Here is a 17,247-nt window from a genome sequence, read left to right on the forward strand (position 1 = left end):
GGTCTTTTAGTCTGATTTCACTCTTTGTGAGTTCTGGTGTTAGTGCCAGGTCAAAGGTGACTGTTTTGTGGTCAGATTTAACTACTGAGTGTCTGATAGTTGCGGCAGTGCATCTGTTTGACATATTAGTGAGGACCAGATCTAGAATGTTTTTTCCTCTTGTTGTGGTATGGACAAATTTGTTCCAGGGCATTTGATCTACCAAAGTCAAGGAACTTTTGCACTAGTGAGTTGTGGCTGATATAGGTTTCCCAGTTGATGGTGGGATAATTGAAATCCCTCATAACTGGAGTGTTAGGTAAAATTTGAATTGTCTCCAGTTTGGTCAAGTAGGCTTTGTGGGCATCATGACCCATGGAGAGTGATCTATAACTGGTTATGACTTGAATGGGGGTCTTACCCACCATAACCTGGACTTTTAGTAATTCCATGGAGCTGTCCAGTCTAACTAAATGGGAGTTGAATTTATCTCTAATATAGATAGAAACACCGCCTTCTTTGGTTTTCACAAGTTCATTTTGCAGTCTAAAGGTGTGGAAGGCATTGTAGCCTTGCAAGGCTGGGGTACTGTCTGAGGCTCTAATCCAGGTTTCTGTCACTGCACAGACATCTACATCTCCTAGTGACAGGAGGAGTGCAGTTTTTGGTTTAAGCTCCTAGCATTTGCAGCATGACACTTATTTTGCTCTGGTTGGCTAATTTCATGTTGGTAATATTGTTTTCGAGACTGTGCTTAAAAAAGGCAGTATGGTGGAGGCAAGAGCCTTTGCCAGCAGCCAAAAGCCTAAAAGTGCCAGGTGCAAACTGTCTCTGGCAAAGCAACGAGGTTTGTAGACCATGGCTTCCCAGGCTGACAGGAACTGGATCCCCCTTGAATGACACCAAAAAAAAGAAGTTATGTTCTTACCATAACGTTCCATGTGGAGTGTTCATCTCGCCTTTGTTTTTACACACGGGTTCGGAGCCGATCCTCGGCTCCGAGTCGGCCGCATAGCAAAGCTCTGCATCTAAGAGAAGCCCAAGACCAGGCTATATCCCACAATCCTCCCTGCCATTACTCAGATCTAGTTTGCAAGCAAACCAGAAAAAAACAATAACCCTAATGTATCCAGGCTACAAACTGCTACGAATGAAAACATTTAGAGACACCATCTCACTGACAACCAACTAGGGGTAAAGAAAGATACCCGGAATAGGTAAGACATGTGGACCAGACTCTAGTCCTACTCGTTCTTCCAAACCGTGAGGGAGGGAAAGGGGGGAAATGTAAAAACAAAGGCGAGATGAACACTCCACATGGAACGTTATGGTAAGAACATAACTTCTTTATGTGAGAGTGCTCAATCTCGCCGTTTGTTTTTACACACGGGTAGCGTCCCTAGCACCGTCACCCTGAGTGACTCATGGAAGAACGTTCCTGAGCACAGTGGAACCAAAGGATGTCCTGTCTTTGGAGTCTTTGTCAACCCTATAATGAGTGATGAAAGTATGTGGTTTAGACCACGTGGCTGCTGCACAAATCGTGTCCAAAGGTAAGCGAGCTGCATGAGCCAAGGAAGTGGAGACGGACCTAGTAGAATGGCCTTTTGGTTTGGTGGGTAAGGCCTGGTTTGATTTAGAATACACAAAGGCTATGCAATCAGTAAGCCATTTACAAAGAGTGCGTTTTGTAACTGCCATGCCCTTTACATTATCTGCAAATGCAACAAAAAGTTGATCTGTTTTTCTGTAGTCTTTAGTCCTGTCTAAATAAAATCTGAGTTGCCTGTGGACATCTAACTTGTGCAACATATATTCCAGCTTACTGGTATGGTTTTTAAAGAAAGTGGGGAGTTCAATGGATTGATTAATATTAATGACAGAGCATACTTTGGGAAGGAAGGACGGATTTGTTCGTAAAGAAACTCTATCTGGGTGAAAATTTAAGTAAGGAGGTTTAATAGACAGTGCTTGCAGCTCTGAAACTCTCCGAGCTGAAGTAACCGCTACAAGAAAGAGAGTCTTCCAAGACAGAAATTTCAGGGGGCAAGAAGAAGCTGGTTCGAAAGGTGGTAACATTAGTTGTGACAACAACAAATTTAAATTCCATGGGAATAAAGGATCCCTGACAGGAGGTCGAAGATGGAAGGAACCTTTCATAAAAGCTTTACAAAGCCTGTGGGACATGATAGAAGAACCATTCTCACCAACATGAAAGTTGGATATGGCAGCCAACTGCACTCTTAATGTGGAAGTAGAGGCCCCTTCATGGAAAAGGATGAAAAGAAATTCTAGTATTTTATGTAAAGGAGCAACCAAGGGGTCCAAGTGTTGATTAGATGCCCAGTACACAAAGCGTTTCCATTTACTGTTGTAAAGTTTTGTGGTGGAAGCCTTATGAGAGGCAACCAAAATGCGCTGCACTGCCGGAGAAAGAAGATCAGACCTGGCTAGGTGGGGAAGTGGAGCAGCCAAGCTGCTAGTTTGAGGGATAGAAGAAACGGGTGAAGAACTCCCGACGAATGCGTCAGTAGATCTGGTACTGGGTCCAGGATCCAAGGTTCCTCTGTTAGATGGGCTCGAAGAAAGGGGAACCATATCTGTTGAGGCCAGAATGGGGCTATGAGTATAATTGTCCTTTCCAGGTTCATGGCTTTCTCGAGAAATCTGGGAATCAAGGGAATAGGTGGGAACGCATATAGGAGACCCGGGGGCCAATCGTATATCAGTGCGTCCCTGGGGACATCCCCTGGAGGGGGTAGAAGGGCAAAATAGCTTCTGCATTTGGCATTCATCGGAGAGGCGAATAGATCGCAGCAAGGCTGGCCCCATTTGCGGAAAATTCTCTCCGCCACTTGTAGTTTGAGGGACCACTCGTGAGGTAACAGGATGGCTCTGCTCAACCTGTCCGCAATGACATTGGATGACCCCGGGATGTGCGTTGCTATCAGAAAGCGACCTGTGGACTCTGCCCATTGCCAAATTCTCATGGCTTCTCTGCATAATGGGTAAGATTTGGTTCCCCCTTGTTTGTTTATGTACCAGACTACAGACATGTTGTCTGTCTGAACTGCTACTGTCCCTAGAGGTAGGAGGGTTTGAAAGTGTTGCAACGCTAGGAACACCGCCCTCATTTCTAGAACATTTATGTGCAGGTTGTACTCGATGTCAGACCATTCCCCTTGGACTGTTCTTCCCTGAAAAAGTCCCCCCCACCCTATCAGGGAAGCGTCCCTGGTTATAGTGGCTGTCGGATTTGGTAGAACAAATGGACGACCCAAAGTGAGGTCCTGGCTGGACACCCACCATGAGAGGTCCAGTTTGCAGGAATCCGTTATCAGGATCTCGTACTTTAGGGGTAACTGTTGGAATGACCACTGCGTGAACAGTAGCCATTGGAGGAGTCTCATGTGCAGCCTTCCCATGGGAATCGCAATCAGGGACGCTGCCATGAGACCCAAAACTTTCAACACCAATTTGGCCGGGGCTTTCCTGCATTGCAGCAGAAGAAGAACCTCTTCCTTGAGGGATGAAGCCCTTACTTGAGGGAGCTTTACTAATGTTAAACGGGTATCTAGGTCCGCTCCGATAAATGAAATATGCTGTGAGGGCAATAAGACAGATTTTTTGAAGTTTATGGAAATCCCTAGGTGGGAACAAAGGTTGACTGTATAATTTCTTGCTTGTATGAGGAGACGCTCGGTGGTGGCGGTGAGGAGCCAGTCGTCCAGATAGGGAAACACCCGGAATCCTAGACATCTCAAGTGAGATGCTACCACTGCCATGCATTTGGTGAATACCCTGGGGGCTGAGGTGAGCCCAAAGGGCAGGGTTCGAAATTGAAAATGACTGACTCCCAGCCGGAAGCGCAGGTGATCTCTGGATGGTCTGGCCATCTTGATGTGGTAGTACGCGTCCTTGAGATCTATTGAGCACATCCAGTCGTCCTTCTGTAAAAATGGAAGGATCGATTGAAGCGTGACCATCCGGAACTTTTCCTTCTTTACGAAGGTATTGAGATTGCTGAGATCCAAAATGGGTCTCCAGTCCCCTGTCTTTTTTGGAACTAAAAAGAACCTTGAGTTAAGTTCCGGATCCTTTTTGGTCCACCGGGACTGGCTGAATGACTCTTTTTTGGAGCAGCTTTGAAATTTCTATTGCTGCTTGGCCTCGCAGACGGGGTGGTACATCTGGAGACCTTCTGTGTTGGGGTGGAGTTGACATAAGGGGTATTTTGTATCCTCTGGTTACAATGCTTTTTACCCAGGAGTCTGAGGTGAGAGTTTGCCAGGCCTGTGGGTATGAAGCCAAGCGACCCCCGACTGCCTCCAGAGCAGGACAGTCGGGCCTCCATTCAGGAGTGCTGGAAAGGCTTACCAGGGATAGTATCCCTGTCGCCTTGGTTCTGCGGACCCCCTCTGCCGCCAGGGCGGCGTCTTCCATGTCTGCCCCCCCCTCTGCCTCTGGGGGGGGGTTCACTCTGTGTGGCCTGGAAAGATCCCTGAGTTCTACGGAACCACATTTTTCCGCCTCGTTGCCCTTTGGGGTACGGTCTGGATGGAACGGAAAAATGGACTCCGACAGCAGACAGAGTCTTTCCTTCTTGCTCACACCGAGTTAATGTCTCTTTCACTTTGGGCCCAAAAAGAGTGGCACCATCAAAGGGGGCGTTGGCGAAAGAAGACTTGAAGGCTTCCGCAAAAGAGCACAGCCGCATCCAGGATTGTCTTCGTAGAGCAATCGCTGAAGTTGTGGCCCTACTCGACCCTTCAGCTGCATACGAGATGAGCCTCATGGACGAGTTCACTACAGAGGTAAGGGTGTTAAGTTGTGCTGTCACCTTATCTGAAACAGCAGCATCTGTGTTACCCTGGAGGGTATCTCTCAGCTCCTTGATGAGATCCCTCTGTAGTCGTGTAAAATGTGTCAAATAGTTTAGCGAACACATGGAAAAAGTCGCTGAACTAAAAACGCGCTTCCCGTATCTGTCCATAGTCCTAGAATCCTTATTAGGAGGATGAACAGAAGAGGAAGACTCCGACATCTCCTTTTTAGTGGCTGCTGCCACCACCATAGCGTCAACGGGGACTCCTTTTGTTAGGTAAGTCTTGTCCTGGGGGGCAGTAATGAACTTACTTGGCTTTCTAGGGACCGGTTCCACTGTGTCCGGCGTCTCCCACATCCTTCGAGCAATTAATTCCATTAACTCATCGAAGGGCGGAGTAACCCAGGAGGTAGAAAGTTGAGCACCAAATGCCTTCAGCAACACTGACTCGTCCTCAGTGGGGGCTAGGGACTGCCAATCACCCCTCTGTTTTAATATCTCCAATATGTCCGCAAATGAGACATCTTCGGAGGGTGATTTTGGGGACCCCTCTGACTCCTCCAAGTCAGTGTCAGACGTTAAAGATTCCTGTGGGGAGTCTAAGTGCCTCCTCTTGCACAATCTTTTCCTCGGGACCTCATCGGAGGGGGATTCCGGAGAGGCCTCAGAGGAACAGGAGGCATCCTCTAGGGATGGCTGAGACAATGGTGCTCCACGCTTTGGATGTGTCGTGGGAACAGAAACAGAGAGCGGCTCCTTAGGGGAGGGAGAAGACGCGTCCGATGTAGTGGTTGTCTGTGTAGACAAAACCTTCCTCATGAGGTCAAAGGCCCCTGAACCTCGGGCCGAGGACTCTCCCGGTTCCGAAGAACATGGAAGAATCTGAGACACGGGGCCCATGGGTCTCGACCCCGAGGACGGAGCCAAGCCGATCTGCGCCGAGGCCCCGAGAGGGAGAGTTGGCACCGAAAGGTCGGTACGACTCTCGGTCACAGAACCAAGGAGAGATCGTCGACTCCGAGACTCACCTATCGGTTCCGATGGAGACGAGGTAAGTGGTGTCGATCGTGCTATGGACGGTTTCGGCACCGATGGCTCCACTATCATCGGCTCATCCTCTTCCAGCTCCGAAGACTGGATGGGTCTCGAAGGAGGACCTGTTGGAGATAAAGGGAGGCCTTCTAGTTTCGACACCAACTGGGAGGAAACTGCAATCAACCTGGAAAGAGCCGTGTTCTCCATCAGTTTCTGCACGACACTATCCACATCAGTATCAGAAAGTGGTCTGGAAGAACGGGTCGAAGGAGCCGAAGATGGCACCGACCGAAGAATCGACAGTGGCGGTAGTTCTGACACCGGTTCCAAGACCTGGGGCTCAGCGAGAGACAAACATTCGACGCTCGGCCCCGAAGTCTGTGGAACCAGCGAACGAACTTTGGAAGATGTACTCGGAGCCGATGACATGGGCTCCGACATCTTCGACCCCTTCGAAGACTTAGAAGCCTGGTCCGACTTGTCCAAGGCTTCTTGAAAAGCAGGCTTAAGAAGCCCCCTATCAATAAGTTTCCTGCGTCTATCTGTCATGACCCTCCCACAGAAGGAATGGCAAATGGAGCAATCCTCTTGCAAGTGGAGAGGGCCAAGACAGTAGACGCAGGAGGTGTGGTTGTCAGTGATGGACATTTTCTGTCCACACTGGCACCTTTTGAACCCACTTTTAACTTTTTCAGACATACTGAAGAAGTGAGGTAAAAAAAATTAAAGAGAATTAGAAGTTAGAAAGAGGTAGGCCCCAAAGGGAAACCTATAGAAGGAAACTAACAAAATAACTATAGCCACACACACACACACTATAGTAAATAAAATACAAGTATTCACGAACAAAAAACTATAACTTTTAGGACTAACAAGAAGAAAAAAAGACTATCTTATCTGTCAATATTCTTAAACTCTGGTCTGAGCTCTCTAATGCGATGTGACCTGTTGCAGCGGCAAACTAGATCTGAGTAATGGCAGGGAGGATTGTGGGATATAGCCTGGTCTCGAGCTTCTCTTAGATGCAGAGCTTTGCTATGCGGCCGACTCGGAGCCGAGGATCGGCTCCGAACCCGTGTGTAAAAACAAATGGCGAGATTGAACACTCTCACATCAAAGCCAATTAATGAAATGAATCATTTTTTGTTTATACTGCAGCACCATTTTAGGTGAGGGCAGTATGCTGCTCAAGGCTAGGGACATACCTGCCTGGTACACATTCTCAGAGAGTTCAACCATGTCTCTCTTCATATAGTCCACTGAGGTACATTTCAGGTCATTCACACCAACATGAACTACGACAGAGTCATAATGGTACTTGTTGCTGAGAGACATGAGTGCATGCGTGATCTGACGAATTCTGGCACTGGACAGGCAGCTGACCATGACTTTCTCCTTTTCCAACCTGGTGAGTGGGACATCTGTGTCACTACTGAATTTTCAGTGACAAGACAATTTGGGTTTTGAGTGTTTCGCCTTACAGGCTTGGTGGGTGATACACTGGTGTTGCTATGTGTTGTGGGTGCTGTGGGGATTGGGTTAGTTGTAGCAGTCTTTTGTTTTGGATTTCTCTGGTGTTTAGGTAAGTTTTTTGACAGAACTTCTGCATATGTAGATTTTTGTGCTTGATGTATACTATGCGTATGAGTAATGATGTTGTTCTTCTTTTCCTTTCAAGTTTTCCAGTTAAGAGGTCACCACAAAGAAACAACGGTCCACAGAAAGATTGGCAGTGGAGCTAACCTTCCAAAGAAGGCACACACATGCACACACTCACATCTAGGGACAATTTAGAGTATCCAATCCACTGTCAGCATGTCTTTGGGATGTGGGAGAAAACCGGAGCACCCAGAAGAAACCCATGTGACCACAGGGAGGACATGCAGACTCCACACAGAAGGCACCCCAGCCGAGAATCAAACTGGAGAATCTCTTGCTGTGAGGCGTCAGTGCTAACTGCTGCACCACCGAGGCCACCCATATGTGTATGAGTAATGGTACTATGTACACAGGTGGGTGAGTTGACAACCTCTTCCATGTTACTCTTTTGAGTGTGAGAGACAATGGATTCAAGATTCTTGGTGTAGATACATTTCTTGCACTCGTATTGTTGTGAATTATTAGTAGAGAGTTAAAGCCATCCAACAAGCACTGGTGACAGCAAGATATCTGCTCTCCAAACCAGTATGCCAATTTCCTAACTACATGTCTTGCTTCCCAATAACCTTTAGTATATATTCACGGAAAATCATTTTAGTAAGCTATAAGTTGCCCTTTTTGATTTAATTTTATATGGATTATGGCTTTATGCATTTAATGCTGAATTAATATATTAAATTGCTCTTAACAGCAAGCATTTCTCCATATAAAGTGGACAGCTAAACCATCTCAATATCTGCCATAAGCTAGTGGAGTGGAAGATCCTGAGGTTAGCATAGTAGGGGCTTTGCAAGCAAACCTAGAACCATAATGGAGGAATAATATGTAAACTGGCACTGATGTATTCTCTAGTTATTACTAATAGTAACTGTAATGATAATGATGACTACATCCTGATTATCATGCATATTAATCATTAATGATATGGTCATAGATGACAGCTGCCACAAAGAATGTTATGATACTGATTTGCATGTTTATTTAGTCTTTGGTGAGTAGATAGGCCCTGCTTCGTCTATGGCCTGTTTCCAAGAGACCTCCTAGGTACAGAATGAGATAAAATCTGATAAGAACATTGGGAAAAATCTGTCCTGCTTCTGATATCTGCCATGAGATTTTTGATATCCACCTAAGCTAAAACCAACAAATAGGCATGGGGAACTTCAGTTTAATGTCTCATTTGAAGGATGGCAAAATGGTGATTGAAAACAATATGATGGATTCTGCAATGTTGCTTGATCAATGCAGTGAAGTACTTAATGAATAAAGACACATTACCTTCATTACTGATGCACATATAAACTTAACTGGACCCTCAATGGATGGAGAGAAATATGTACACAGTTTCAATGTGTAAGTTGTTTCTCAACATTAGAATATCATGCCAATACTGCTTCTTACCTACACAAGCCTGTATGTTACAAAAGCGTGTTTGTAAGTGCCCTGTCAAGATGCCTTCACACCAGGACCCATTTGCACCAGGAGGATTATACGTGCGAAGGCGCTGCTGTTGCCCAACTCCACAAGATCGTGAACATTCACTCCATGTTGACCAGACATTCCACGAGCAATTTCTGGAATCACAGTCTTCCCCTTGACATACTGGCTCATCTAGAATAAATTAATAAATGTAATTTAAACAACTAAAACTGACCATAGCTGCAGTTATTTAAGAAATGAAAAGTACAATCACCTAGTTATGTAACATATTAAATGAAAACATTTTAGTAAGAATAGATTAATAAGATGAGTGATTCGTAGTTAACAATCTTATTTATGAATTTATGAAATACTTAACACTGGCAAACAACAATACAAGCTACAGTCATATCACTGTATAAGCATACAGCAACATACAGGTTCACAGATAGTTACTAGGTAAGTAGTATAGGAGAACATTGAGTAGCCTAACCTAATTTTCCAATTGTCCCAGTTCACTAATTAAATAACTTTCTCAGTATAACACAGTATGCAAATGGAGACTGACAGAATCAAACTCTGAAATACAGACAGCAGGTCGTTAACAGCTTATAGTCTTAATCTTCTGCATTATCTGCCAGACAAATATGTGTAAACTTTACAGACAGTGACAGGAGATCAGGAGTGATCCCTACACATTGAAGCTTTGAAGAAGACATCTTTCACAAATTTTCATTCCATTCCTGTCGGCGGTTGGGATAATCTGGAAAACCTGTTATAGAGGTGCTGCTGGTAGCAAGGTAACTTTGGGGACTGCTAAGAAATTTACAATCCCAGAATTCGACACTGTATTCAAACCTGAGGCAAGTTCAAGAGGAGCAGTTATGGTGTTATTATAGTAAGGGGCTTTGCTTTGTATTATCCTCACCCTGTACTCAAAATCAACTTTACCTGTACTCAGGGGGAACTCTGCAACAGGTGTGTCTTAATTCCATGAAGAAGATCTTCGGTTTTACCAAATCACATCGGCATGATGGTCCTCCAATTGGGATTTGGGGGACAAAGTTGAGATCATGAAAACCTTGCTCCTGCAACTACTGGTGCTCCCATAAAAACTGTATAGTCATGGAGCATAGAGTGATTACTGCAACTGGACCTCACAATTCAGGAACACAGCGGCCAAAATTATCATTTTTAATAGGGATCATCACTACCAACTGTTATATTTTGTATATCAGTTGTCAGGGGTTGTCCTCTCAGGAGATGTATCAATGGGTTGGTCCCTCTCAGTTCATGATATCTCAGGGATGTGGGTTGGCTCTTCCCAGTTTGTGATATGTCAAAGATGCATAACCTATACGTAAGGATCCCTCTGTCCCCTCCTCATGTGCCCACATTAACCCTGTACCTTAGGTTAGTTCCCTCCTGTCCAGAAGAAGAGGTAGGCAAGAAAACTCCCAATATGAAGTCACAAACACTGTATATTTTATGGATAATGCAAATAATAATTAGCAATATATTGCATCTTAGCAGTTTCATCAATTATGTTCACTGGATGGCATGCCTATTGTTGACAGTATAAAGCTTTTGAGCAGTGGTGCATTGTGATTTGGGTTGTTGTGATGGCATGTCATTAAAACTTACAGATATAAGCATGTTACTTGTGACTGTGTCATCTCCTTCTCTAATGAGAGGCTGGAAATAAAGCAACCCCGTGTAACTTAAGTCCTCTAGTTCCTAGAATATACTGTTCTACAAATGTCTATGACTTAGGTATGATCTTGTTGTACACTGGTATGTAAATACATCATACTACATTAAGGATGTTTGTATCCTTTCTTTCAGTCTGCTGCTGGGACCTTCTGTAGATACTGGCACTCTTTGTTGATGCTGGGAAATCAAAATGCCCTAGATGTAATGAGAAGTCAAGTGCATACCATTGTGCTGAATCTCTGCCACTAGTTGTTCTTCCCCACCATATTTTCCTAGCCCCCAGTAAAACACATACATGCATGCGTACAGATGTGCAGACACACACACACACAAACACACACACGCACGCACGCACACACACACACACACACACATTACAGGTTTGTTTACTGGAAAAACTGCCTTTAAAGTGACAAGTATCACCTAAGCAAAGCAGGGCAACAGCGTTTTATTACAATGAGAAGTACTTCTGTTTATAATAACATTCCAAAAAGATTCTACCAAATAGTGACATATAGTAGTAAAATGCATATGCAGCCAAGACCCTGAGTCTAATACTTGCATATCATAATTACTATAGTTATTGTGGAGCAAAAGCTGTTGAGTACAGGCACTGCCACAACCAGCTGCTTGTGTGGCTTTATGGAACATAAAGCAATACTCCCACAGTGTGGTTGTATATAGTAAAATAAAAATGTTACACTTGCTCCACAGCTAAATATTGGATTAATTTATGATTATTTAAGTTAAAAAGATATTATAATCAGGTCAGCTAATAAACTAGGCATTTCCTTTAAATGCTATAGCCAGTATTACAGAATCAAAATTGTGTTTATTCATCCTCTGGCCAATTATTTAAGAAAACTTTGCAAACTTAGGATAAAACTTGTTATACTCTTGTCAGCCAAAAAGTTCTAATGCTTCCAATATTTGCTATCTCCACTGCTGCAGAAGCAAATGATGTATAATGCATTAATCCCTTCAGCATCTGCAGTATGTTTGTGAATAATCATGTTTGCGATACACTGTATAACTTAACTCTGTTGGTTGCTGCCGATGGAGAAAACCTGCATAATCATATAAATGTGTTACCGAAGAAGAATCCTGCAACCTGTACATTTAAACTGCTGGCTAGTTATAACTTCCGAATGAAAGTCCTCATACTTTTAGGGCTATGTTCAGTTTACTAAGCCCCTGTTGTTGTCGCACCTGTGTTTGAGAGAGTCCCCTTACAAGTTAATGACCTACTCATGTGGCTGCCCAGCATTTTGAGCATCTGTGTATTGCTAAAGTAAACTGTACTGCACATTTAAATAGCACAACCTGTACCTGTCCATTAGCAGAACTGTTATCTGTAGTCTAATCTTACAAAGAGCCTTTGCTCTAAACTGTTTAAGATCAGTACTGTTCTCATGATAGCAGGACAGAAGAGTAATTTTCAAATGATAGCAGGACAGAAGAGAAATATTCACACGATAACAGGGCATCCTTCTAGGACATAACATTTGGCTTTGATTGTAACATCCAAAACACATACTCCCTAGCTGCACAAACCAGATCAGTTGACTCACTGCAATACAAATGAGAGGACATTCTATCTTGAAATCCCCCTGTGTTTCTCTATCACTGACAGTGAGCCCAACTACCAGCACAGGAAATCTCATTTTTGTATCCTGTCAGTCATTCTCCAAAGCGTGTGACCATAAGTGAGTACAGGGACATAGAGAGATTTGTAAACTGAAAGCTGCATCATAATACTTAGCTCACCAGCACAGCCCAGTGCAACACCTGTAATGCCACTTACACTATATCCATCCACTATTCAATCTCTCAGGCCTCTCTTCCCTCTATCACTCACAGCACACCTACTTAAACTTCTCTCTCTGAGACAGCTGATTCCTCTTCATCTGCAGACAACAATCAGTATTCTTCTAAAATGACACAGTCATTTAAATTAATGACATAATTTTGTTTTAGTATGTAGCTCCCACTGTATTTCACTGTATGGTTATCAGACTGCAGTTTTCCATTACACCACAAGGTGGAGCTCCTTTTTTAATTTGATATAAAAGAGAGAAATGGAAGTGAAAGAGGGCAGACTGAAACACAGGGTGAAGGAATAAGGGGCCTTGCATTAAGACCTGATTTTTCTAGTGTCTGGGACAGGGAAGTGAAGTTGCAGATCATGTCTGTCCTCTCCTGAAAACCGGGTCGATGGAGATCTGTGGAATCAGGAGAGAAATCTGGAACCAGTCGTCCCATGCATGCATCTGATCAGCAAGGGTGTCTGACATCCAGAATATTATCAACAGAGTGGTGAGAGGCTTCCGCAGCCATTTTATACTTGCATAGGATTGTGCTATAGCTTCGACTTGGACTCTGGGCCTAGGTTTTTCCCTTATTCCTTTTCTGAACTGAAACTGTTTACCTTTATCTCAAAATAGTACTGGCTGTTGTTCTGTGGATCTCATGTAACTCACCCCTCAGTGTGGATTTCACCTTTAATGTTTTGTGGATTACAAATACTGGGTTTCATATCAGCTCCAACGTTGGGCCCCATCATGCCGGCATTAAGACTGTAAGTAGTTATTGGCCAGTGAACAGGGTATAACTGTTTCAGTTTGGTCTGATTAGAACTGATCAAGGTTATAGCTGCTGTTAGTATTGTTAGTATTGTTGCATTATAGAATTTTTACTGCTTAATGACATTGCAGTTTTGCTCATAGCTGAATGACAAGACCTCTCTTATTGAGTTCTGGGAGGTGTGATTTCACTGAATGTATACCTCTTATTGCCTTATTGCTAAACTTTGTGCTACCACAGTAATTTGTTTGCTACTGTGCTGTTACTTGTTAAGACTAGAGTTTCCATCTAGAATTAAATATGTTATTATTTGCAACCTTGGTGTGTTGGGTGTAAATAGGGGAGTCACCAGAGTCAGGTAGGAAGGAACCCATACACTATTCAGCTACACCTGCGGGTGCGCTATATTTGGGGGCTCATCCAAGATTGCCTGTACTGCCTAGAACTATGTCCTATTCCCCTGAACGTGTGTAAAGCAACACCAGCAGTAAAATGAACTCAGAAGTAGCAGGTAAGTGGTGCAAACAGCACAATGCTCAGTCAGGGCACTGCTTAGTTCTAGTGTTGCCAGGTGTCACATGGACTGACATGCAAATACATCAAATCACAGAATCCTTACCAGTTGTAGGTCGTGGATTCTTATTAGACAGCACCATGGATACTATAGAACAGACCACATTGGCCCTATTAGAATGGAAAAATCCTCTAGCATATGAGCATATACCTTCAAGTGTATCAGTTTCAGGCGAGAATGCAATCCGTGTGGTAATCCCTGAGAAGTGCACTACCCCAGCAACAGAACAAATACCTGGGGAAGCTATCCAAGAAGGTCAGAACCTTATACCAGAAAATGAAGCTTCACTGCCCACAAATACTACAGGGCCTGAAGTTTTGAATGTTCTGGGAAGTCTTGTAGAAAAATGCTTAAAGCCTACACAGCCATTCACTGGGTTTGGGTACCGCAAATTACGTTTCTTCTCTGGCAAACAACCTGCACCTCAGGGAGAGGAAGATTTTGAATCTTGGATGGATCAGGCTTCACAAGCCCTAGAGGAGTGGGATATCCCAGAAACTCAGAAGAAGTAGCGAACAGCTGAAAGTTTAAAGGGATTAGCTGCGGATACCATACGAAACCTAAGGATGAGTAAGCAAGATTGCACAGCCAAGGACTATGTATGAGTACTGCAGGATGTGTTTGGAAGAATAAAGAGGGTTGCTGACCTACTGCATCAGTTTGAACATACATACCAAGAAGTTGGTGAGAAACTAACTGACTGCATTAAGCGATTAGATAAAATGATACACAAGACCATCCTAAAGAAGGGGGGTGGATCCCAAAGTAGTTGACTAAGTACGAATCGGTCAAATTTTACAAGGAGCTCAAGCTATGGATCCCATTATGTGGACACTGAGGATGAGAGATAGGAAAGAGACTCTAACCTATTTTCAATTGGTTAAAGAAGTGAGGGAAGAGGAAGCCCTGTTGGAAGCCAAATCTCAGTGTTCAAACTTCAACTAAAGCAGTGAGTGAACACAAGCAGAAGCATATAGCAGTGCTTACTACTCAAATAGGAGTCATGGTCCTGAGTGTCCACAATCTAGAGGTGTCACTGTTGCAGGCACAGGTGTCTTCCCTAACCGACGCCATAGCTCAAGTTACCAAGGCGGTTGCAGAATTACAGAAAGCAGTGGTAACTTAACTGAAGGGAAGAATACATCTGCTAGAACCTCCACAAAGGGACTAACAAACAAGCCGATGTTCAGAGTTACGATTGGATTTTGTTTTCGCTGTGGAGACACAGGGCATATAAAGTGACAGTGTCCAAATGCAGGAAAAATGGAAAAAGTGAACAAGCTATTACTGGCAAGTGCGTTGCAGGGAAACTTCAAAGGGCCTCAGTGAAGGAGCCAGTTGAGTGCCCAGTTACCAAGGGCTCCATGAAATCTAACATCAAGAGGAGTCTTCCTGGATCTCCCTTCCCAACCACTTTGTGCAAGAGCGGAGAGAAACTACCCACTGTGCACACTTCTAGCTCATCTGAGGTGAACAACCAAATTGGAAAGCCATCTCACCATCTCAGCAAAAGTCTCAGCATCTGAAACCACAAAGGAATACTAAGAAAGGGTTCCATCCTTTAAAATGGTGAAGCCAAATGACTGTACCTCAACAACATGCTGACTGCCGTACAGCTGAACAACAACGGAAACAAAGTGCCCGATGGCCTAGTGGGACCGTCCCCTATCATGGCAGTGAAGATAAAGGGTGTGTACAGTAAAGCATTGTTGGATACTGGTGCATAAATCACCATTCTGTTCAGAGACTTATACCAGAAACACTTATATTTGCCGCTTGGAAAGTTAGAAGACTTGGAGATCTGGGGGCTAAGTGACACAAAGTTCCCCTATGATGGTTATGTCTCACTCAAGTTAGAATTTTCCACCCCAGTTGTTGGGTCAACAGAAGTTTTTGAAATTCTAGCTGTTGTGTGCCCCAGGCCAAAAGGAAAGGATTCATAATCTATTTTAGTAGGGACCAATACTGATCTCTTCAGAAAAATGTTGATGCCTCAGTTGACCCAGGAACACCCAACACTACATCCACTCCTGAGACCAGCTTTTTGTGCCCTTCAGAAGGAGAAGGATAGTAAGAAAGATGAAATTGGTCATGTATGGACCCTTTCTGGGAAAGAACATATAATTCATCCTGGTCAGGTCACCTGTTTGAGGGCCAAAGTGAGGATGTGTGGGCAAACAGCTTCCTCTCATCTGATGATGGAAATATATCCAGAAATAGACTTGCCACCGGGGCTGAAATAAGTCCCCAAACTTCGGCCTGCTGACAAGCTGAAGCATCCTTATGATACTTTGCCTGTGGGGTTGAAGAATAAATGAAGTACCCCCATTGTCCTGCGTTCACAAGTGCGTTTGTGAAATGTTTACTCTGCCACTCCCTTACCTGCTTCTGTTTTGACAAGAAACAAGAGCAGTGTCAACGAGTTGAAGCTGGAAGATATTGATCTAGGATGTGGTCTTCTGTCCCCCGAGTAGGTAACCAGAGCTAAAGAGCTGTTGATGAAGAAGAAAAATTGTTTTTCTATAAGTGAGCTGGATGTGGGTTGTACGAAAAGTGCAAAACACTGAATAAGATTAAAAGAAGACCAGCCTTTCAGAGAACGTTCCGGAAGGGTAGCTCCAGGACATCTGGAGGACTTGAGAAAACATCTGGAAGAACTTAAAGCGGCAGGGATAATTCAAGAGTCGAGAAGTCCATATGTCTCTCCCACTGTCATTGTTAGGAAAAAGAATGGGTCAATTCGCAAGTGTGTTGACTACCGTACTCTGAATCAGCGAACCATTCCAGACCAGTACACAACACCCCGGATTGATGCTCTAAACTGCCTGGTGGGCAACAACTGGTTCAGTGTGCTAGACTTAAGGAGTGGATACTATCAAATCCCTATGCACCCAGAAGATAAACAGAAAACTGCCTTCATCACTCCTTTGGGATTTTTCGAGTTTGATCTCCTTCCCAAGGTTTATCAAATGCACCGGCAACTTTCCAGAGAATCATGGAAAAAACAGTTGGAGACATGGATCTCCTGGAAGTCTTAGTCTACCTTGATGACATCATCATCTTTGGGAAGACCCTAGAGGAGCACAAAGAAAGACTGATGAAAGTATTGGACAAAATTGAGAAGGAAGGACTGAAGTTGTCATTGGACAAATGCAAATTGCTCCAACCTTCAGTGACCTATGTGGAACATGTACAGTCTGCAAATTGGATATCCACAGACCCCAGCAAAGTTGAAGCTGTGACGTCTTGGCCAAGACTCAGAACCATCACAGAGCTGCAATCTTTCCTTGGGTTCTGCAGTTAGAAGGTTTGTGGAAGGATTTTCAAAGATAGCAAGACCACTCAACTGATTGCTCCAAAATGATGAGGAAGCAGATGAAACAGATGAAGACATCGTTCTGAAGAAGCCAAAGGGACCAAGAGGCTCTAAAGAATTCCTTGAGAGTCGCTGGACTCCTGA

At 44.0% G+C, this 17,247-nt stretch overlaps 1 protein-coding gene across 1 annotated transcript in view; it reads right to left on the minus strand.

Moving 5' to 3' along the window:
- The window catches only part of LOC122797804 (SCO-spondin-like), a 4,708,783-nt gene that overhangs the window by 917,869 nt on the left and 3,773,667 nt on the right, over positions 1 to 17,247 (minus strand). Inside the window, exon 86 of the mRNA XM_044066325.1 lies at positions 8,900 to 9,109. Coding sequence (XP_043922260.1) covers positions 8,900 to 9,109 — 210 coding nt within the window. The remainder of the gene's footprint in view (positions 1 to 8,899; positions 9,110 to 17,247) is intronic.

Source organism: Protopterus annectens, chromosome 3.part1 (assembly GCF_019279795.1).
Source record: "Protopterus annectens isolate FY-2018-M chromosome 3.part1, PAN1.0, whole genome shotgun sequence".
NCBI lineage: Eukaryota > Metazoa > Chordata > Ceratodontiformes > Protopteridae > Protopterus > Protopterus annectens.